The following is a 23,985-nucleotide window of genomic DNA, read 5'->3' as shown; positions in this document are numbered from 1 at the left end:
ATTTTAGTGCACCTATATGCTGAAATTCACGGTAAACGCATTTAAACGGCACAGATCGGGAGCGAGCGAAGGACTTTGAAAGTTAGCGGAAAGATTAACGTGAGACAACATCCGGTTTCTTCAGATGAACATCCGGTTTTCAGAATAAGATGCCAACAAAGTATGAATTATATTCACATTAAGTATAAAACATGCTACCTGCATCTCGTGAACCAAATGTTATTGCCCTTTTGTTCATACAGCAGTACTTTTAAAATAAAAGTGCGCAATACACTACTTTTGAATTCATTATTGAACTTTGCCATAACAATGCGATTAATCGCGATTAATCGCAAAAAATCCATGCGATTAATCGCGATTAAATATTTTAATCGTTGCCCAGCACTAATAAATATACATGTAGAGTAACATTCCAACCCCTCAGATAGAGCATATCGATCCACTATCATACATATATCTCCAGGCCACATATAGGTCTTTGAGCTGGCGAGGAGAAAGCAAAAGATTCTGTGTGTTCAACACTTGAGAGGACGCTCTCCCTCAGCACAAACACAAATAGGACATACCAGCTGGTTTCAGCTTTGGTCTGTTTATCTCACGTGGGATTAGAAGATACGTACTCGGATAGCAAGCAGTTTGTTGTATGCAACCTCCTATGCTTCCGTGCTTGACACCGCCTTTTTTCATCCGTGTCATTAATACACCTCACACTAGCTGCTGAGTGTACTTTATATCCACAGCGTGGTCATTTCTGTCTTCTTCAAATCAACAGAAACGCAGGAACCTTCCTCTTTGGTAAGGCTTTGGTCTCTACTCACAGCTGTCTGCTCGTAGCATTCTGTCGAAAAAAGGGCCCAGTCGGGAGAAGAGGTATTGGCTGCTGGGCTGGAGGGCGGGCTGACATTTTAAGGGGTTACGATCTCGTTCTGCTCCCCTCAGCAACCAGCTCTTTGTTTGGTGGCACGCTGCACAGACAGCCGAGCTGCAGCTCTGTTAGAACTGAAGGTCTGACTTCACTGTAAGGTCAGACAGAAGAAATATCAGTTGCTTTGTTACATGGATGCATTGCTTGTAGTGTCAATAATGAGCGTTGCTTTCAGGATATATGATGTGCATCCTGTCGTTTTTGTGTCTGTAGATAATAGAAAACACAGGTGAAGTCGTAAAACCTTCATTTTGATGGCAAATTCATATAGCGTGTGCTTCTAAACTTCCTCAAGAATTCTGAAAGGTTTTTCTAGGAACACTCATGTCCCTCAGGTGCACAGTGCTGTGCTTACGCTGTCCACAGCGGCATTAATTGAAATTTGCCTCAAATATTAATGCAATGATGCATTTCGTGCAAATTGACAACAACTCTCCCCCTCCGTGCATATGCTGTGCTGGCAGTGTGCAGCGCAGCAATGAGATGCAAAGTGACATTATTGCTTCCAGCAGCATCTTTCTTGCAGCATGTGAGGGGCCGCTGCACAGACGTCTGGCTTTTCTTTCAGTTTAGAGAAGGATTAAGAAGGAAAAGTTTTTTTTGTGGGAGTGTCAGTACTTGTACATGGCTTGATTACAGACTTTGGAGTGTCCCACTCTCTTTGTGCCTTACGTTGGTGTTTGTCTCTTCACAGTCTTGCATTTCTCGCTGTTGGTCTTTCCATCTTCTTGCCACTGGAAGCGGGGGCTCAGCATTGATTTCTTCGGGTGTCAGGTCACAGCAAATAAATGCCATCTGTAGGTCCTAAAGGCAGGGGAAGTCCCACTAGTGAATAGAGCATAATGGATGGATAAGGAGTGATTTGGCACACTCTCAGGTGGAGACAGACGTAGATGGAGCTCTCAGGAATCAAAATGGCTTAATTTGATGAGCTGGTGCAGGGTGAAGAGCTCTCGCTTGAACATGTCGTCCCAGGCACTGATTGAAACACGTCATACATACACACAGGGCCCGCCTATCATATCGTCTAGATGGCGGTGTATAAGCGTGTACATGCGCACGTCTGCTGCCCTGAGCACTGGTGAGGCACATACACAATCACCACAAGTACAAGCTTGCCATTGTGACTGCAGGAGGAGGAGGGACAGAGATTGAGGCTGGCTGACGGACCGATAGGAAGGCTGAATAGCAAGTGGAGCTTCCAGTCTGCATTGAAATGCACTGATTGAATCTTGTGCTCTCAAGCAAGGACTTTGAAATTGTTGAAGTGCTTAGTTTGTAGTTTGGTGAGACATTATGATATCCCATTACATGAATGTTCCATGCCACTTAAGTGTGCTGTGTTATGAAGCAAGCTAATGGATTGTGTTGATTATTCGGTACTGATGCAAGGTGGAAATGATCTGTTTCTGTCGAATTGTGCTCATTTGTTCCTCCAACATACAATTACTCCAAGTCTAATGTAACAAGTGTATCGAATCGCTGTATTTTTTCGGTTTCTGTCTTTATTTATTAGATGACATCAACAGAGCAACAACACTGTTTTGAATATGTCTGGTTTCAGTGTTTCCATCTTGTTGTATATTAAAAGAGCAAATAGCAATTATTTTAGGAAAAAACTGACATTTTTCTTCTCACCATAACTGAGAGGGTGGCTTGACATTTTGCTGTGCACATGCTTGTGAATAAGTACTGGGTAAGAATGAACGCCATCTTTTATTAACTGTCTTCTGTGTTTTGGCAGCCCTTTGTTGCAGCACTTGCTCTGTTGGCTCTGAGATTGGTAAACACACAGAGGGCAGAATGAGTAGTGAACATGCAATGGTTAGTGTTTTTGCATACACACACACACACACACACACACACACACACACTCATGTGCTCTAGAGATGGGGATCATAGGGTGTTTATCTACCAGTGTTGAACACAGCAGCTTAAGCCAGTTGGTGCTTGGCCCTGCTAACTGCAGCTCGGCTCACACACTAGTGATGAAGCCACAATTAGCTCGACCGAGCCGTATGTCCAAGCCAGAATGTACGATTTTGTTCTCTGCCTGGAATAATCCAAAATATTCTCTCCAGCAGAGAAGGGATCACACTTACTTGAGGTTTGAGTAACTTCATTTGTGTTTTACCAACAAGCACACATCTTTTGTCCAACCCTTGCTGGACAGGTCTCTTGCCACTATTTTGTTGATCAGGCTCATGTTTCATGTTCCAACGGTCTTTTTGATCTCTGGACTAGTGCCACCGACTAAGCTGTGAAGGGAGCTAGTCCTCCACAAGAAGGATGCATTGAATCAGTGACTGAGATCAACTGTCTCATTCATATGTTGTCTGATTTTCAACACCACTAATCAACTTAAATGCTTATATTTATAAAATATCTTGCATTTTGTTCAGTGTAACTGGACCGTCTGCCTTGATGCAACGTTATTTCCACAGGTACAGTGTTTATTAGGACTTCATTTTCAATTTACTTAAAGAAGGATTTTGTGTTGGGATATCAGGCGCTTAGATGTGCTTATATCTAGACGTGTTTTACTTTCAACAATCACACAGAAGTAATTACACCATAAAAGAAGAGATATACCACAGATGCCAGTTCCTCCATTGACAGTAGCCTGAAACGACCAGAACATTGTGTCGAATAGCGTAATATTGTGACAGCATACTGCATGCATGTAAGCTCTCTTTTGGAAGCTGTGTTTTTTGGGATCGTGGAAGGCATTCTGTCAAATGGAGGAAATCAGAAGTCTAAGGAGAAACAGACAAGGCAGGTTATAGACTAAAATATAGACTCTTGGAATTCATCGAACATAAATTAATATGATATTATGGTGTGTAAAGTTTTTTTGTTACTGTTTTTTCGTTAACAGAATCAGTGTTTGTACTGTATTCTGACATCTACATAAACTCACATTTGCAAAATATAATAGCCGTAAAATAGAAGCTGCCTTTTAAAGCTTATCTAAGAGACTGTATAGTATACCCTGCTGTTAACATTGGTGTGCACGTATAGGATTTGCTGCTGGACCACATTGCAGTTACGAAGGAGATGCAGTGTAAAGACCAGAGTGTAAGTGTTTGTACAGTATGTTCACCTCCCACCTGCTGTGTATCTGCCTTGCATGTGGGCGATCATGGCTCACGATGGAGACAATTATCTCATCTATAACTCATCCGCTTACTGTAATGTGATTACGTATATACATGTACATCACGGAAAAAATAGTACATTTGCATTTAACAGTGGACGTTATGGAAAAGAAACTCTGTATCAAATGGCAAATGAGCTTGTGACGATGGAAAGCAATTGTGCATCATTTTTCATCGTCTGTGCGACATTCAGAAGTATTCTCGGAGTAAAGGCTCCAAGTTTCCATTGTTGAGTCTTGTAGAGCCACTCACGGTGAGTCTTTTCTCACTTTCTAATCAGCCAACTGGTGGTTAAAGTAGTGAGTCTTCAAATAGCGTTCAACATAAAAAAGGAAGTAGTGGGTGGGGAGTTGTTATGCAGCATTAGCATGCATAGTGTAGGGTGGCTTTGCATTTAATTATTTTTGAGGCAGAGTCAAAAACAGCTGTGTCTGTAGGCTTTTTTTATTGTTTCACAAGAGATCGGTGAGAGAAGGTTAATTGGATTTAAACAGCCTGCAGCAGAATTCACAGAGGTAGGTTCATTATCTTGTGGTGGTTGTACGACTTGATTGACAGCTGCTAATGATTGATTTAGTAAAGTGGTAATAGTTGTATACCCAGAACACAGATACTACATTTTAAATGTCTAACCATCAGCAATGTACGTCTCTCAGTGGGGTTCATCCAACAGCTCCCCCGGGGGCCTCATTTATAACAGTCGGTCCAGCGTTCATGCTTGCATCCAAATTACAGCTGTTATTTATGAAAAATGTATTTGAGCTGGCATGTAGGTGATTCGTTTATTTGATATCATACTGTATAGCTGCAGTGTCTGTGGACCAGTGTTGTTGAAGGAGAAGTCAGTAGAGCGTCCTCCAGTGCTTGTGCAGTCAGATGATTAAGAAACAATTCCTTTGTCTGTCTTTTACTGTCTACAAACGGGCCCTTGTAAATACGGAGGGACTGCAGGCAGAATGCTCATGGGTCAGTGGACCATAGGAGGCAAAAGAAGCAGTGTGTTTGAGTGCTGTTGTGAATGCAGTTAGGATACTACACAACTTGACTCTGCTTAGTTACTATTACGCCTGCTGCTCAGCTGTGTAATAGGAAGACCGAAAGCAGAAACATCTGAGAGAAAATGAGGCCGTAGCTGATGGTTGCAAGGCCACCCGTTTTCCACGCGGTCTAAAACTGTAAAAGTGTTGACACCACAAGATCAAAGATGCAGCCTGCAGTGAACATCGTGTGTTCACTTCTGACACAAAGTTAGTAGCGTTCACACTCCGACCAGTTACCAGGTGTGGAAACACACAGTGTGTACTCTCAATATTGTAATTGAGCAGCATTTTCAAGAGCCTTTTGGTAAACTCGAAAATTGGTTATTCTCCTTTTACTCACAGGTTTTTGTTATAAAGTATTTTCTCTCAGGTATAATAGTAGTCATTAAGTAATAGTCTTGCATTAAAAACTTCACTTGAGTAAATTTACAGAGGTATTGTGGAACACTGAGGAGTACTTTAGTTCATACAGGAGGAGGCTGTAGAGCGATTAAGTCATTCATTCAAAAGGTTGGTGGTGTGATCCCCAGCTTTTCATCGCCAAGTATGGAAGAGTCTTTGAGCAATACGCTGAACTACAATGCCCATTAGGAGTGTCTGCCAAATGGGATGTATTTATAACTTTTAAACTTGCATGGGCCTTTCATTTTGACTTTTAGGAAAATCTTTTTTCAACGCTTCAACTAGTCAAGTAACCTCTGCTCAGGTGGAATATTCTCGTGTTATTTCCTGCCATGCTAATTACATTTGTAATAGTCATCACTAACATGTCGGCCTAGCAGCGGTGGTTGAAGTAGTGATAGTGTATAACTATGTAACTACTATTATATAACTCATGGATAATAGTCAGCATCAAATTTGCACTAAAATCTGCTCAACTTGCTGTCATTTTAAGTGAGGAACTGCTCTAATTTCAAAGGTAACACATAGTGCTGTGGTTAACGTTGCTGTGATAGATTGTACACATAAAGAGAGGACACATACAGTATATAGACATTTTTACTGTTGGTGTGAATTATGCATGGCACTGAAGGATATTTCAGTCCCACTTAGGAGGGCTTAGACGCTAACTCCTCGGCAGTGTTCTGCTGAAAGGGTGAAGAGAGGCGTCGGTAGTGGCAGAATATCCTCTGTTGCTCTGTGTGGCTGCTCTCACACTCTTCTCTCTCGGGTTTCCATGTGCGTTTGTCTCCACACACTGATAATCTCATCTCTCCGCCTGCTGTGTCATGCAGGATCATCCTGGATCACAGCGACTCGTACAGTGACCTCCTCCGCATTTACTGGCATCAGCGCGTTTGCGTTTCGTTACATAAAAAGCAAAGATCGTGAGGCTAGCGCTGCACTTTCTTTACTGCGTCAGTGTTGGTGTCACATAAACATCTGCACCTTACTTTGAGAAGCTGAAAATGTGATTACGCCTTCAGAAGGTGCGGTCTTAGAAGAAACGGTGCTGCTGCCTAAACTTCAGGCTGTTTTCAGCTGTTTTAAGGAAATGTTCATGAAGAAGAAGTTAGGCAGCTTTATAGGGCTCTTACAACAGCTGACTGGTGTAGTTACACATATCACCAGGCAGATTAAAACCCTGTTCTAAAAGTACTCAAGCAATGACATCAATGATGTAATTTCACATTTTAGTAAAAAGATTAGTCTTTAATTTTCAACCGATGATTAAATGTTGGCTGTTCACGAGCAATGCTCTACTGATGAATAGTCAGTAGACCAAGTAGTTTCTAAATGACACATGATGAAAGTAATGGCTTGAGGGGTAATTTTTAAATTTGAATATTAACTCTGATGCAGTCACAGGTGTGTGTGGCCGTCGGGTGTGTTACAGCAGCTTCAAATTGAGCTCAGTCGATCAGAACTAAGGGCCTTAACTTTCTGTTTCAGGTTGATAACTTTCCATATGTGTGTGTGTGTGTATGTGTTTCAGGGTTCTCTGCCTCCCCGGTGTCTTCCTCTCCTGTGCGGCCTCTGAAGCCATGGACTAGAGCTGCGTCTGGTCCTGACAGTCCCACGGTCATCAGATGGCTTTTCAACAACCCTCAGCAAAAATACAGAAAGTATGTGTCATAACTAACAGAAAGCAGTTGAATCACATTCATCCACATTGTAGCTGACAGCTGCTAAATAACACTGAATGGATAAGGCTAGAGGTATTCAATATTTCTCTAATTAACAACAAATGACAAGACCAAAACCAACAATGAGTTGATCCTATTATGTAGTGCTGTCTGTGTATGCGAGGACTAATTTATACATCTGTGGCACAGACCTCCATTGTTGACTAAAAACACATAAATGTAGTGCACACAATATGTACTATAAAAAGTACAAGTACCTCTCTGTACATAAGTACAGTACCTGAGTATTGTTCTTTACATTTCACCACTGCACCTGGTGCCATAAATATTCACAACTAGTACACCAAATGTGTCTTACTCCACCATTGAAGATTTACTCGTATTTGAGTAACATTTTCAGAGAATACTTTGCCCAGTTGTCCTTTTATAAAATTAAAATATTACTAAATATGAAGTTGTAACAAATAGTCTTGGGCCTGAGCATCGCAGCAGAGTCTGAAAGTTTTATTAGATGGTTCTGGTCTTTTCTTGCCATTTGTCAAGAATAAGACAAATATGACAAACGTCAATCCTTTAAAGTAGATCTTTATCTAGTTCACTGTGCTGCTATAATGCCGTTTGTAGAAGCCGGATACATCATGTGTGTGACAAATATGCAAATTATCATTATGATTAAAGGGAAGCTGGACATTCCCAGGCTGTACGTCAGATAGAAAAACATGCATTGGGGTGTTTCTGAGTCAACTACCTCCCACAAAGAAAGCGTTCTGAATGAGGCTGTTCTTCAGGGAAACGATGAGGTCATGAGCTATTCCTGTGACTCACTTCACCTATTATTCTGTACTCAGTGATGACCTCTAGACAGTGTAATTATGTGCACATATGTTGTTTCTTTGTCTTTTGAATTTCCTGTAAGAAGTGTGACATTTTGTTGTGATAAACATTTATTTGATTTCTAAGAAGGAAGTGCCAATAAAGAGAGAACTACCTCCAGCGATACATTAGAGGTCCCCTTTGATCTGATAACATAATGCGTATCAGTCCCAATCTCATGATCTCTGACAAACCTTTGGTTGTGACCGCTCCAGCACATGCAACACAATGCAAGTGGCTGACAGTAAGTAGGTCAGCTAAACTACAGCTTAAGTGCAGCTTTGACTCATTAATAATGCATATGATAAAGACTAAAGTTGCTGGGTCTCGAACAAAGATATTTTCTCTCTGATGCCAATAATCAAGGAGCGCTCAGCTGTCTGTTTTTCTTTTGTTGTCGCGAGCTTTTCATTTTCATGAGATGATAATACTGACCGAGAGTTTCTGAGATTGTTCTGTCATGGTCAGTTAAAGATATGCTGCGATGTCCTATCCACTGATGCTCATCCGTCTCAGAAGCAGGAAACAACTGAAATGTTTTTTTTTGCATCGGCTGCATTTCCAGATCAGAGCGTCTGTGCCAAAACTGAGCCCAAAACTGAGCCGAAATCCTGATGGACGCTCGTATGTCATGTGGCACACTGAGAGCTGGAGCAGTTGCTTACAGCTCAGCGATGTGGGCAGAGTATCAGAATGTCTGCAGCATGCTCTCACTCCTCTTTAGGTCAAAGCCACAGACCTGAGCAGCCTTCAAACCTCCGGTCTGCACACACAGAGGCCCCGGTGTCAGAGCTGCAAACCTGTGGGTGTTTGTTTCTTCGCTGACAACGCTCTGAACTCCGTTCCTTGGTCACCCACACAGCCTCTGGAGGAATGGAAGCTATGCATGGGCTCATTCGTTCCATGGGCCGAGGGAGGGAACACTTGTGCATCATAGAAGTGATATTTAAGATCTAACAAAGGAACACTTGTTGATCATTAGAGCCGCGCTGTTAACCTGCTCTCTAGCTAGCATCATACTAAATAACATCACACTGAATGGCTCCACAAACAGTTGCTGGGCATCCGTCCTTGCTGTCCAGCTCACGTGGTTCAAGGTACTGGATCATACCCAGAAACCCCTTGTCACTCAGTGGCAGGAAGAGGGTTAGTGTTTGTTTTACGTCACGGGCGGTGGGACAAAAGCTCTGGAGAGAGGCAGGTGTGTCCTGGATACAACCTCTGGTCGTATTGTTGATATTACATCCGTGCTATTGGATTTTATGTTATGACTGCTAGCAAGAGCTGGGAGGAGTTCTGGGAGTGGAGTGCTGTTCGCAGTACTATGTACTTTCAGCACTAAGCATTACACCTCAGTACAAGCAGGCCGAGACTGCTGGCCGGGATAAGAATTAGAGAGCGGGTCCGCCCAGTCTCTGGTTTCTCACAAGGTTAGTGAGTGATGGGTTTTTAAGAGTGTTGCTGAAATGGATTTACTATAAAATGGTGTCTTTTTCCAGATGACAACGTGAAGTCTGGCGTCCACCAAGGCCACCGCTGCACCTTGGGCAGCGCACACACATGATCACATGACTCTGGACATGGACGCGGTCCTGTCAGACTTTGTTCGGTCCACGGGGGCAGAACCGGGTCTGGCAAGAGACCTGCTGGAAGGTAAGAGTCCCAAACTGTCCTGCACCTCCGAGATTCGAGGCTATCAAGCAAACTGTCATGTATAAAAGACTCGATATGTGGGAATTTGTGTTTTGATCAGCTGCTCCCTGTTGTGCTGCGGTTGCACTCAAGCGGGCAGAGGACAGGGAAGAACAGAAGAGGAGAGGAAATGAGGGGAAAGGAAAAGAAAGGAAACAAAGGAGGGGAGGAGAGGAGTTGGGCCTGTAACAGTGAGCCAGTCTGCTGATTTAGAGGCCAGTGTGACGGTTTTACGAGTGCACTCCCCAGGGAGAGCTTTGTGCCCATTCATTGGAACTCATTGAGGAGCAGAGTGCTACTGGCACTTGTATAGCTTACATACAGGGCCACTTTGGTGGAAAAAAACAGGAGAGAAAAAGTGCACACGGCAACAGAAAGCTGGTTGATGGTCAGTTGAATTGGCTTTCTTGAGACAGTCAAGTGAGGTTTGTGTTTTTATTTCCGATTTTTGTAGCAATTTCAGTCTCAGACGATTTCGCATTGCACTCAAGCATCTGTTCAAACTGCAGTAAGGAAATGCTGAACTCTTAATTTAGATCCAGTTTTGTCTACTTTACAGGAATAAAAGCATGCTCCACACAAATCAGACTTCCATTAGGGGATGAAATCCTTGTAGAGTGCGTCCTGGAATTTTATTTTTTTGTCTCTGCGTGTTTATTATGCAGCTGGTGTCTAGTCTGATAAAAGAATTAAAGTGTTGGGTGTCTGTCTCTCCCTCCCCTTCAGTCATGTTTTTTTTCTGCTTTGGCACAAAGCCACAGGGACACTAACAAGACACCAAACAAGACACAGCACTCAGACAAGACAGACGTGGGCCTGGATGTCCTATTTCAGTGTCACGCCTGCTGCTTTTCTCTGGTGTTAGCTTAGCTCTCCAGACCTGCATCAATCAGCTGTGACCCCTTTGGTCTGAGTCATATGACAGCACATGTGGTTCCTCCAGGTAAGAGACTTCCTCCAGGTCTCTTACGAAGGGAGTCCATTAATGGACCTTGTCTCACAAACATGCTCAGATTACATGCAGGAACCCTCTGAATGTTTGCAGTTGTAGGCATTGATGTGAGTTGTATAGACTGCAGATAGTTCTTGTGGCGTCATGAGAAGGCACACTGTTTTATAATAAGACTGAGGCTCGACTTGTTTCTCTCAAACCTGGAAGGGATCTCTATTAGAGACAACACCCAGAGGACAGGAAGTGTGTGTTTGTGTGTGTGTGTGTGTGTGTGTGTGTGTGTGTGTGTGTGTGTGTGTGTGCGTGCCCTCATGGCATGCATGTGTTACCAGTGTGTGGGTCCCTCCTGCACATCAGGATATTGCTGTCACCCTGTTAAATGATCCGTCTTCTCTCAGCGTCTTCATTGTTGTGGTACCACCCAACCTCAACCTCCGGTTATTCTTCTTATGATGCAGCATGTTTTACTCAGACTATGTATGGCATTGCTCCATATGGGCGATATATACCATTATTGTTGGGGCTCATTATTTAATATTTGTAAAAAGACAGTAATCCCAAAATCTGCAGATGCATAGCCCTTTTGTATTTTACCCCATTTCTTTCTTCCCTTTCTGCTTAGGAGTTATTCACCATGAGATAACTCTTTTTACTGTAAACTGCAGCAAAAAGTATCCCGTTGCACCAAAAAAAACAACTTTTTGATGCGTGGGAACATAATATTTGGTAAACCACTCTAATTGTTCAGGAATTCAGGATATCTTGGACTAAATATCTAAAAAAATATATCAATATGATACCCTTCAATAATCGTACACAATATTCATTCTTGATACTTTTAATCAGTGTTGACGTGCAATCGACCAGACCTTTTTTTTTGTGTCCCGCAGGTAAAAATTGGGACCTCAGTGCTGCTCTGAATGATTATGAGGAGCTCAGGCAGGTCCACACTGCCAACCTGCCGCTGGTCTTCAACGAGGGCCGCTACTACAAGCAGCCAGAGACACGTGACACGCCCACCCATGTCAGCAAGATCGACAGGCCATGTGCACAGAAGCAGGAGGACAATGCACAAGGTACGAGGGCTCCCTCAACACCATGTTGCCACCACCAATGACCCCCACCAGTTTTGTCTTTTCTTCACTCGCTTCCCACTCATCCATGCAATTCTCGCTTCTTCTCCCCTCTAGAGAAGCGTCTGTCCCGCGGGATCTCCCACGCCAGCTCTGCTATCGTCTCGCTGGCGCGGCTGCAGGTGGCCAGTGAGTGTACCAGCGAGCAGTTCCCTCTTGAGATGCCCATCTACACATTCCAGCTACCAGATCTCAGCATGTACAGCGAGGATTTCAGGAGCTTCATAGAGAGAGACCTGATCGAGCAGTCCACCATGATGGCTCTGGAGCAGGCCGGTGAGTAATACAGGATATAATATTATACAATACATTCTGGTATAGTGGTTCTCCTACTACTGTTATGAGATATGTAACATAATCTTGTGCATGTTCTTGATTTAGATTACACTGAAATGTGGGTAGCAATGAGAAAATACCATTGAAAGTCAGTAATAGACAGTAGACAGAGACGTGGAGGGTGAGGCTGAGAGTAGAGATACAGAGCAGCATCATCTGGAAGCAAGACCACAACAACTAATTCAAAGCATCCAGGATCCCAAAGGATTCATCTCCCAGCTTCAGTTTTGAACTAATGGAGAGAAACTAGTTAGTGAAGTTTCAAATCTTCCTGCAGATTTTCTCACAGAGACTGTAAAGACTTTCTCGCCTATTTCTGTTCTAATTCTGGGAACAGTCGTCCAAAAAGAAGATCAGGATAATTAAATATATTGACTTTCATATTTCTATATTTCATAAACAAGTGAATAAGAGACAATCTGTCTAGTATTGTGAATACATTTTCAACAGTCCAACCAGAAAATCTATAAATGCTATAAAATATGTATCTCTGCAAATAAAAATATGTGAAATAAATTACAAGCAGCTTAGTATTAGCCTCCCTTTATGGGTGGTTGAATATCAACCAGCACATGAATCATTCATGGTTATAACATCATTAAACAAACTAGGATGTAACAGTAGTCCAAGTTTTAAGAAAATTAACTTAATATCTAACATGTAAAATGCAAAACATCTGCATTTTGAGCCCATCCACACTGAGGGGGTAAATCAGTCAGAGCTTCTTCTGTGTTTACTGTTGTTAAATAAATGATGCAGTCAGATCACCCCAGGCTCAGAGCGATGAGGCTGCCTGCAGTAAAGCAGTGTGCCGTGCCCGGGGCTGTGAAGCAGTCGTCTCTCCCTCAGGGACGCTGGCAGGGCGGTGATGGAGCAGAAACTGGAGATACTGTAAAAGTCAGGCTGAGGAGGAAGATACACTGAGTGGGTTTTTGAAAGACTGCTGGGTATTTGAGGGTGTGTGCAAAGCATATGGCCTGTGCTAATCATTGCCTTCAAAGTTCAGCTAATGAAGCTAATTATGCCTGTTGGCTAATTGTTCTCATTGGGCCATCACTGGTACCTGCTCCAGTAGTGTGAGACTGGAGGACATTAAGTTTACAGTTTATTTGAGTAACAAGGTGACAAACAGTTGTGACGGACAATCGAAGGCTGCTGTAAATATCTGTGGTGCATTCCTGACAGAGATGATTTTTACAGAATCTGAAAGGACCATTAGATACATCCCATGTCTAAAATAATATCATCAGGATATAAACTACACTCAAAATGACACTAATTTCATGTTATTTAATTTGTATAAATAAAGTAACCCTTAACGATGTAATAAGTAATTTAAAAAGCTATAGACTCTATAGTATAGAGCTTTTTATGGACCTGAGACTCATTTATTTATTTATCCATTTTATTGCTCTTGCTGTATCTAAAATATACTTGCTATAAACCTAAAATTGTTTTCTATTATTGATAAATTTGCACGTTTCTGTTCCTTCATTTGATCACCTATGGCCCCTGTTACATCCCCAGTCGCCTGTAAAATAAACATCTCTCTTGGAATTGCCTCTCCCAAAGTTGTTTCTGTTTTTCTTATGTGCTGCGACTTCTTCTTTGTAGATTGTATTCTCCTCTCCGTAGAGATGCTGGGCTGGGTAGGAATAAATGTTGCTTTGACCCTGTAAAGCCCAATTAGATATTATATTGGAAATGTACAAATGCATTTTTTGTCTCTGCATTTCAATTTGAGTAAATTAAGAGAACGTTGACTTGAAAATGGATTGAAAGTAAAAGGTATTTGCTCCCCTCTGTTTCTCAGTTTTGTGCAGAATTCATGGTCTTATAATATTGTACGTGTGTGCAGGCCGTCTGAACTGGTGGTCCACCATGTGCACTAGCTGTAAGAAGCTGCTTCCTCTGGCCACCACAGGGGACGGGAACTGCCTTCTGCATGCTGCCTCTTTAGGTGAGCTACTCATGTACACTGGAGTATATCTAACACATGATATTACCATATCATCCATAACAACTGTGCAAGACGCTGTCTATTAACAGCGTCAGTGCTGCGTCACAGCTGCTGAATCCAGAGGAGGGAGTGGGAAAGGAGGATTGGAAGAGCAAAGGTAGCAAGGAAGGGAGGGAGGGAGATAAGTGACCTATACATTGCAGGAAACTGTCAGCTGCAGGGTTCAGTGGATTCACAGTTTATTCAGGTCCCTGCCGAAGGAGGTTGTTGACTTCCCAGTGTGAGGACGACTGCAGCAGGAGCTGTCAATGTTCGAGGCAGCAGAGCTAATGCAATTTACACTGACAGTCGGACAACTAAGGCCCTTTGATGAGTGATGAAAGACATTTTTAGACAGGAAGTTAAAGAGCTGAGGTTTTCTCATAATGATTATATAGTTTGGTGCAATGGCTGTGTTATTGTTTTATGTCCTCAATATTAACAAGCAGTAACGGTGTCTTGAATCTGTGTCAATCAGGGATGTGGGGCTTCCATGACAGAGACCTGATGCTGAGGAAATCCCTGTATACCATGATGAAGAGCGGAGCGGAGAGAGACGCTCTGAAGAGGAGGTGGAGGTGGCAGCAAACCCAACAGAACAAGGAGGTTGGAAGAGTAAATGCATCACATCCACTTTCACGAATGATAGCATTAACACATCCATAAGAGCAAGCGAAGGGATGAGCCACATGTAACCACTGCTATTACGCGCTGATTTTAGCTTCCTTGCTGGGTCGCACATTTGGATTTTTGCTGCGAGGAAAATAGTCTTTTTGATGATACCATGTGTGCATTAGTAGCAGTGTTAATACTGTCAAATCCTCTGCACTTCCTCTCCCTTCTCTTGATGTTCATGGATTAAAGTATTTGCCAATCTATTAGAAAAATGGTGTCACCAAAGATAGCTCAGGCAAAGAAGTAGTCCAGATGCTCATATTTTAAAAATGCCTTCGGGCGTTCTGGTGGCCCACTGATCTAAGACGCACACCATGTAAACGCAGCGTCCTGGTTTGTTGCATGTCATCCACCTTTCTCTAATTACGCATAATTCCTGTCTGTTTTTTTTCATCTTTCATCCATTAACGGCAAAAATATGACAAAAAATATGTAGATGCATAAAGCTTCTGGAGATAACTTTGGAGATTAATTATGATAAATAATGATAAGGATTGTGTGGGTGATTTATTAGAAATTCTCTATGTGTGTGTGTGTGTGTGTGTGTGTTGGTGCAGTCGGGGCTGGTGTACACTGAGGAGGAGTGGGAGAGAGAGTGGAACGAGCTGCTGAAGTTGGCCTCCAGTGAGCCTCGCACTCACCTCAGCAAAAACGGCAACACCAGTGGAGGGTAAGCAGTTTGACTCACATTTATCCCCATTTTACTCCCAAAGACACAACGAATAATACATCCCTTCAACCAGAATCCAGCAATGTTTGCTCCGTAGTCATTGTATAAGATGGCGAGTGGAACAACACGGAGCAGCCGTAGTGAGTGTTGCACAGCTCTCGTCCCACATCACACATCACACTCTCCTGCTGTGTTTTAATGGCTTGTACGTTGGAACACCGCAGGAGGCCCACAGTTAAATAAAACAAAAGTGACCTTCTCACTTCGATGGATTTGTCAGGGAAACTCATTGTTCCCACTAGTACTTTAAAATTGACTCCTTGATTTAATAACATTGTTGATGCTGTAGTGTGAGACTGTGCCATCTACTGGCTGCCATCAGTATTAATCATTTGTCCCCCCCCACCCGATGCATAAACAAGTGTATGAGTGGGTTTATCATAGGCTACAGAGGCAGATCTGAAACTAACTGTAGTTTCCTCTTCCTACGCACAGAAACCTTGTGGTTTGTCTCTTGTTTCCATTTTCACTGAAAGTATCACTCATTCTCTCTCTTATCTACACGATGGGCATAGCAGCTATTTTGGTAGAGAAAAAACAACTATGATGGAAATAAAAAAAACTCACCAAGGTGTCTGCTGGTTGAAATGTAATTCACTTGAATAACTTGTGATCTAAGCAGGTTGTGGCTATCTGCGCTCAGTGCTGACTTCAAAGCTAAATGTAAAAAACCTCATGAGAAAACATGCAACGGCTATTTCCGTGTGACAGCAGCATCTGAAAACTATTTAATAACTGCGTTAATTAGCTGTCCTCGCCAGCGTTGACTTATCCAGCACAAAGCCCTCTATCACTGAAAATATCCCACAATTTACCCATTTATTCTGGTGGTTTTAACCTCTCATTGAGTTAGACTCTAATACAGTAATCAGGTCAGGGACGTTTGATGGTCCTAGTGTGAGATGAGCCCCTAAATAGGATGAGTGGGATTCACATATTAAGAGGCTCTTTATTAGAGTGAATTTAGCAGCGTGGCTGTTTGTATGGCTGACAACTTAATTGTTGCACATCATCTGGTTCCCTGGCGGTTGCATGCCTGATAGCTCTGCCTCTGCTTTTTCTCTCGGTCTCACCCTCTCTCACTCTTTATCTCTCCTGCTCTCTTTCATTCAATCTCGTGTACGAATAGATGGATCTTTGTACAAGTCTGTTCAAGGTAGCCAGAGGGCAAAATGGATCAGGTTAGATCACGCAGGCACATGACATTTACTGTTTGGCAGATGTTTTTGCATCCCTCTATTCCAAGTCAGGAAATTGTCACAGTATCCCATGATCCCACTGTGTTACATGGTTGTTGTTGGTTTTATGTTGCAGGGTGGATAACTCTGAGGATCCGGTCTATGAGAGTCTGGAGGAGTTCCATGTGTTTGTGCTGGCCCACGTGTTACGCAGGCCAATTGTAGTGGTGGCGGACACCATGCTCAGAGACTCAGGAGGAGAAGGTAGGCTGACCGCATCTTGCGTTGATCTTCTACACTACAGTAGGATAAGCAATGTACTGACACTAGATGTGGTGTTCCAGCGTTTGCTCCCATCCCGTTTGGAGGGCTCTATCTTCCTCTGGAGGTTCCTCCGAGCCGCTGCCACTGCTCTCCTCTGGTCCTAGCCTACGATCAGGCTCACTTCTCCGCACTGGTGTCCATGGAGCAGAGAGACCAGCAGCGAGAGCAAGGTAAGCAACTGTGCATCATCACAAAACCACTTACCGTACATAATGTTCACGGAGAAATCTGGAGGCATACGCAGATTGGAATGTGGGATGTGAACCTTTCGTTGACCTCCTGTTCTTCAAAAATCCCAAGTGTCACCTGCTGTAATGTGCATTAGTGAGGCAGTCTCTGGTTTAACTTTAAGTGGGTAGATTGCAAGAATGAGGGCGAGTGGTCCGCCTGTCCTGCTAGAGGTGAATAATGTATGAGACAGCAGTCTAATTACCTGTGCTCCATTATTAAAGCAGGCCAGTCGACAGCAGGAACCAGGGAGTGGCCAACGTGGATGGGAAGTGGACAGCAGGCAACTTCTTCTGACTTACTGAGCACTGATCAAATCATTCAATTGTATGTAGTTGTGTATCCACATCTCTCTCTCAGAGGTCACTGTTTGAATTTAGAGAGTTACAGTCGGTCTGTTTACGGTTTGCCTCTTTCACGGGGCTCTGTGATACGGTGCTGCATAGAGCATATTTATTGTGTTATGTCGTGGCGACGGGGTGTGGATTTTCCATTTCGTGTGAGTGGCTCTTGTTTTTGTCTTGTTGTGCTTCCACTCCGGACATGTTGCTTATTCTCGAGGTCTGAGTAATCTTCACATGGAGTTCCTTTAATTGACAAATAGAGTGGATCTCCTTGACAACCGGTCTTGGTAGTCACGGCACTCTTCTTTATCTGACTCAGTGGGTGGAACTCACTTGTCACTTGCGTGGGCTGTCGGCCAGCTCGTCCCTCTGCCTCTTTTTCTCACTCTCAAACACAGATACACTTATGCAAACTGTTTCTCTCTTCCTCTCTCTGTCTTCCTCCTTCTCGTGTGCTTTTCTGAGCCTGTACGTTTCCTATTCTCGGCATGTAAACACCAACCTAGTTATTACGTCTGGGTACGACCACTGCAGACTTAGCAGACAGACGTGATTACTATCATGCAATCCCTGCCCTGAAGTCATTCCCTTTTAATGCCAGCAGCACATCAGGGATGAAAGGCAGCCTACTCCACAGCACATAACTATTCAGCACACCCACTTTTATTTATTTGGGTGTTTTAGTGTTGCAGAGGTGGGTTCTCTGTTTTGTCCACCAGATGGTGCATACGTCCAAAGAAGCGGCTGTAGCTAGAACACTACAGCACTGCATGACTCTACTTTTTCATTCTGGTACACTGTGTCCTGTGATAGGAATCAGAGTGCTTTTTGTCTGCATTCTCTCTCTCTCTCTCTCTCTCTCTCTCTCTCCAAGATGTTATGAAAACATTTGCATGCTTAGCTCGGTGCATTTGTATGTCACGTGATGAATCATATTTCACAGCAATGACACAAATCTGTGCTGCTCATGGCATGTTTCCCTGCATTTGTTATGTATGTAAGAGGTGTAGTTTTATTGTTTTATATGATATTTATAAGTAATGTGTGTTTCTGAATTTTAAGAAATGGTACAATGCTTATATGCTGAACAGACAGGCAGAGGGTCAGACAGACAGACCTAATCTTCCATTGCCAATTAGGACAGAGCAGCGCCAGCCGGCCCTTAAGCCCTCACCACATCACCACATATGGGCAGGGTCCCGTGTTGGGGCCTCAACAAACCGATCGTCTCTGCTTACAGTCAGGCCAGTGTGCGGACGTCTCAGGTAGAGGGTTGGTCTCAGTTCCCCCAGCAGAGTGAAGAGCATCCGAGAAGCTGTCGGCCCTGTGTGTGTTCAGGTGCCAGAGGCTGGGTTAGAATACTGGCTCTTTCTTCAGCCGTCTGTACGGAAGGTTATAACGAAGTAACCCGATTCTAAACCACACTGACACATCACTCTACTGACCCTTTTATGGCCAGCTTGCATGAAAAACAAAACAAAAGGGAGGGGTGTCTAAAGTCTAAAGAGGTTATTGCTAAGGATCAAAACTTTCTTTTATTTCATTTTTCTCCCACTGGGCACATCCCAACTGCACAGTCAAGTTGTTTTTTTCTTCTGAGTAAGGTAGTCAGGTGAACCCAGAGCTTTCTATGTGTTTTCTATCAGCCCACTGCTGCTCACCTGCTGTGTGATAATGACTGGCTCCTCAGTAGACGCTGTTGGCAATGTCTTTTATCAGCTTGTTTGTGCTCCTGTGGTTAAACGATGTGTGAGTGGAACTGGACCTCTAAAAAACGGTGGAGCTATTTCAAGCTCTGGTCCCAGTACCAAAACACTTCCAGGTTTTCTTTGGCATCCCATCGTCAACCCCCTAACACCCATCTGAATGAAGTAAATGGCCGTCTTTTACACAAAGACCACCTACATAACAGTAACAGTGTAACCATCCAGCTCTGGCCAGGTTCTACCTCTCTACCTATTAAAGACACCCAGTGTATTTCTCCCCATGCAGTCGGCGTAGTTAAATCAATATGGCAGTCTGAATTAAAATGCTATTTGTTGTGGTTTTATATGTTACTTCAAATGTGATGCTCTTGTAATTACCACCATGGTTCTGCTGTTAAAATCTGTGGTGAAAATAAGCTCAGGCTTGTTTATATCCATGACTGCTGTTTAGTCTGCTGAATTGAGTCCTTTAAATCTGCAGCTGGGCTGAGTGACCAAAGTCAAGGATTCAAATTTGTGCATTTTCCAGACAGCACAAATTTTTCTTGAATTGTAAACAGAGGAAACATTGGCTCACTGTTCCTGCTGTGACTAAAAGCTTGTAATGGGTGAGTGTCCTCTGAAGGGGGTAAACGAGGAGAGAGAATCCTCTCCTTCCCTGCTCTCATGACACGAGGCATGATATACTTGTACTTTTTAATTTTGTGCAAACTAAAAAAAGCAATCAAATCATGTGAATGCATGCTTAGAAAGGTTATCTACCTCATTTCCAGCAGCTGTTTCCTCACAGGTTACACCCAAGTCCCCCTCCGATTTCAAAGATGCAAACTGAGCAAGGCGACGCAGGCTGACAGCTATGTTGCTGAGTACACAGCTCGCATAGCGCAGAGGGCTATGATGTCATCCATGCATAAGCTATGGGAATCGGTCATTCAAGGACAACAAAACAAGGCTGCCAACAGGGATAGTAAATACATTACAGCACACTTTAGTCCCCCAGAGCTCCATTGGCAGTGTTGAATCTGAAATCTGGACCGGACCCAAGTGGGAACAACAGCACACACAGCAGTTTGGAATGGCGTGAAAGGAGGACAGCTGCATCGTGGGAGCCAGGACGCCACCTCACGGACCTCCGCTGCCTGCTGCATGACCCTTACTGGGAACTGAGTGGGAGCTGGTTAACTGCGTTCTGTCTGTCCGTGTGTGTTTCTGATTATGACTGAATTTTTCTGGGCAAGAGTGTTCTAGGAAAGACCCTTCTTTAAGAAAACCACTCTTTTTTTTTTTTTCTCCCAGTTTTCGTCGCTGCAATGCCAATGCTCTCATTACTGTTTGTCTCTATGGTTACAGGCATTAGTCATGCTTTTTTATTTTTTTGGAAGATGGTGTAAAATGCATCGCAATTTACAGGTATGACGCAAAGGCAACCTTGACATTTAAGGACAGGTCTAGGCGGGTTTGTCAGCACTGCTATTAGTGATGTATTTACTCAGCTGTTGGAATTTGTTTGCATAGCGACTAATGGTGTCACATACCAATAAGTGATCATGTTTGCAGTGTTAAATTTGCTAGCATGGGTGTGGCCGCACTAATTCTCTTTCAAAAACGTAAGGCATCATCACTATGCATGTATCAACACTATTTTGACACATGTGATTTATAGTGTACTTTGCACCTATGCACAGGCACTCAGGAAGAGACACAAGTGGGTAAGAGTGAGCGTTTGACCTGCAGTTTCACCAGGGACACGGGAGGGGCCGTTGCTGCTCGTGTCTGTGTCCGCATGAAGCCTGCAGAGCAGAGCAGCCCAATGGCGGAAGAATTGATAAGGCGGGGAGGAGACTGTATCTTCCATCTGGGGCTGACAGTGAAGGCTGGAATGTCCTCTGCCTGAACAGCCTGCCTCTCTCTGCTGTCTTCCGGACAACAGCCCCCACACTAGGCAGCCTGAGGAGAGCTGTCATGTGGGCCAGTGGGGTCTAGCTAGTCCTCCTCACACTCTTGTTTTGAAAGGCAGCCATGCACTCACACACAAACACGTACACGCCCGCACTGTGCACATAATATAAGCACGCTTCCCACGAGAGGAAGCTCGGGTGGGTGTCTGTTTTATGTGCTCTGTCCAGTGTTATAATGTTGAAAATATCTTCCTGCTTGTAAGTAGCTGATCATATCAGCAGGGTATGAATGAAATTATTTCAGCACTTGTTCAATTTTTCAGCAGTCCTGTGTCTGATTGCAATCTATTACTAAACTAAATCATCCTGTACAGCCCCGAACAACTGCAGAGCTACTCGGTTCAATGTGAATCCAAGCAGCAGCCTCATCGTGCCAAACTCAGACTACCAAATCCTTTAGTTTAGCTTAGGGGTGCTTTCAGTTGGTCACAACCTGGGTCCTATTTTGGTAGTTTTGCCCATCACTCTTTCTGGTAATGATAACACTGCACTGACCCAAGTATCTGCAAAGGTCTGGGATGTCTCTAAAAAGAAAACACACAAGGCCGACACCACGGTTTATGTGGAAGAGAAAACAAAGACAAACGGTAAAATTATGACCCACGGTGTGTGTTGTAAATTCATCACAGTTTACAGACTGACTTCCTACTTCAACTTTGACCTAACATACTTCCTATAGTTGTGCATGCACATTGTTTCTGTGAATCAAAGGATTATGACCAACATTAAAAGTATACTCTGTTTGGATTTACCGCCAAATAAAGTGTTTTAGATAATCTGACTAAACTGGGTTTTTTTATTTTTTGCCTTGCCCCATTGGACTTCTGAGTGTTATGTCTAGATATTGCAGTGTTATCATTAGAGATAGTAAAGATTCCGATGAAAATAAGACCCAATTTGAGAATTAATAATTCATTCTTGACCTTCACTGTCTGGATGAGTCAGCATGAGTGACACTCACTGGTCACGGTTACTTCTCTGCCTAAAAAATGTATGTCAGATAGAATGCACCCACAGTATACTTTACCCCATGCTGACAGACATCTGGGATAATTAACATGCCATTATTCTAGTGAGTCAGTATGGTGTCACGTTAGCTCTGACACCACGGTGGCCTTGTGAGAGAATGGGTGGCGTGCAATATAGACTCCGGTGGTAGAGCTAGACCAAACTAACCTTCTGATAATCTCATCTCTTCCAGCTGTTATCCCTCTGACTGACTCGGAGCACAAGCTGCTGGCACTCCATTTTGCCGTGGACCCTGGCAGGGACTGGGAGTGGGGGAGGGACGACAATGATAATACCAAGCTAGCCAAGTAAGTCCTGGAGAGCATATCGCAGGGTGTTGATGCTTATCAACAAAGAACACAGTGGCGCTGACTACGAAAGACCCACGAAGGGTGAAAAACTGCAGGCCAGGGCAGTTCTGTTCGTCTACACACAGGGCTGTATGTGGAGGATTTAACTCTCATTATGGCCTCCGAGCTCAGGTCACTTTAAAGAGTGAGCCGAGAGAGAACAAATTGTGAGATACGTCAGTCATCCATAGGGTTTTCCAGGAATGGCCTCACTAAAGCAGCAACACACTAACAAAGAGTTTATCTAAGGGTTTTCTGTTTCACATTCCTGCCAGTCAGGGGGTCAGCTTATCATTTAAAGGAACAGTTCACCCCAAAATACACCCAAAAATACATTTGCTGTGAGTGGCCTACTTTTAGAGATGGCGCCAAAGAGATGTCTGCCCTCTTTCGAGTATATTGGGACTAGATGTCACTGGGCTTGTGGTGCTCAAAGCGCCAAAAAATACATTTGGAAAAACTACAGCAATGTCTCTTTCCAGACATCGTGACCTGGTTACTCAAGATAATACACAGACCTAGTTTTATGTAGGAACTATTTTCTGTCAACCAAACTACACCTGTCAACCGTATTCCCAGGGTGCGTCTATAATCAATAAGGTTACATCTCGTCCATGAGTAGATGCACGCTTCCTTTTGCACGCTTCCTTTTACACGCTGATACCGTTTGCGGCTGTAGATCGAGGGTCTGTGGATTATGTTGAGGGACCGGGTCATGTTTCTGGAGAGAGATATTGCTGTTTTCAAATGCATTGTTTTGGCACTTTGAGCACCACAAGCTGTAATATAGTCACAGCTTAATGGAGAGAAAGCAAACATCTCTACAGCCAATATCTCCAAAACTAGGCATTTCTGACCAAAACAATATAGATTGATAAATAGCACTACAGGTAAATATGTATTTCTGATTTTGGGGTGAACTGTCCCTTTATCAAGCTCCAATGCAGATATACATGGAAAGAATGTTCAAGCTTCTAATAACACCTCTTTATATTACCCTTAATGCATTGCAAGCATTCAAAGTTTTCTTAAATTCAATAAGTTCCTAAAAATGTCAAACTCAGATCCGTTAATATGCTATATATGCCATTGGGTTCTAGTAAAAAAAAAAAAAAAGGTCACTGTTATATCATCACTGCTAGTTGTTAATTGTGGTCACATGTTCTCCCACAGTCTCATCTTGTCTCTGGAGGCCAAACTCAACCTGCTGCACAACTACATGAATGTAACATGGATCCGAATTCCATCTGAAACAAGGGTAACGTTTTCTCACACGTGTTTGTGGTTCA

General features: G+C 43.3%; 1 protein-coding gene across 3 annotated transcripts in view; it reads left to right on the top strand.

Moving 5' to 3' along the window:
- otud7a (OTU deubiquitinase 7A) overlaps positions 1 to 23,985 on the top strand; it is a 39,935-nt gene that overhangs the window by 4,683 nt on the left and 11,267 nt on the right. Inside the window, exons 2-12 of one of the 3 annotated variants that reach the window (XM_031871175.1) lie at positions 7,060 to 7,189; positions 9,583 to 9,736; positions 11,618 to 11,803; positions 11,918 to 12,136; positions 14,055 to 14,156; positions 14,674 to 14,801; positions 15,428 to 15,540; positions 16,915 to 17,042; positions 17,123 to 17,272; positions 22,540 to 22,654; positions 23,870 to 23,954. In XM_031871175.1, the coding sequence (XP_031727035.1) occupies positions 9,652 to 9,736; positions 11,618 to 11,803; positions 11,918 to 12,136; positions 14,055 to 14,156; positions 14,674 to 14,801; positions 15,428 to 15,540; positions 16,915 to 17,042; positions 17,123 to 17,272; positions 22,540 to 22,654; positions 23,870 to 23,954 (1,311 nt within the window). In that variant the 5' untranslated portion in view covers positions 7,060 to 7,189; positions 9,583 to 9,651. Of the gene's footprint in view, positions 1 to 339; positions 7,190 to 9,582; positions 9,737 to 11,617; positions 11,804 to 11,917; positions 12,137 to 14,054; positions 14,157 to 14,673; positions 14,802 to 15,427; positions 15,541 to 16,914; positions 17,043 to 17,122; positions 17,273 to 22,539; positions 22,655 to 23,869; positions 23,955 to 23,985 lie in introns of those variants that run through there. The other 2 variants (XM_031871183.1, XM_031871191.1) reach the window with 2 other exon arrangements.

The sequence above is a fragment of the Anarrhichthys ocellatus genome, unplaced genomic scaffold (assembly GCF_004355925.1).
Source record: "Anarrhichthys ocellatus isolate YVR2014 unplaced genomic scaffold, GSC_Weel_1.0 scaffold2, whole genome shotgun sequence".
Classification (NCBI taxonomy): domain Eukaryota; kingdom Metazoa; phylum Chordata; class Actinopteri; order Perciformes; family Anarhichadidae; genus Anarrhichthys; species Anarrhichthys ocellatus.
Note: the sequence above shows the minus strand (reverse complement) of the source record. Positions and strands in the feature narration are given on the sequence as shown.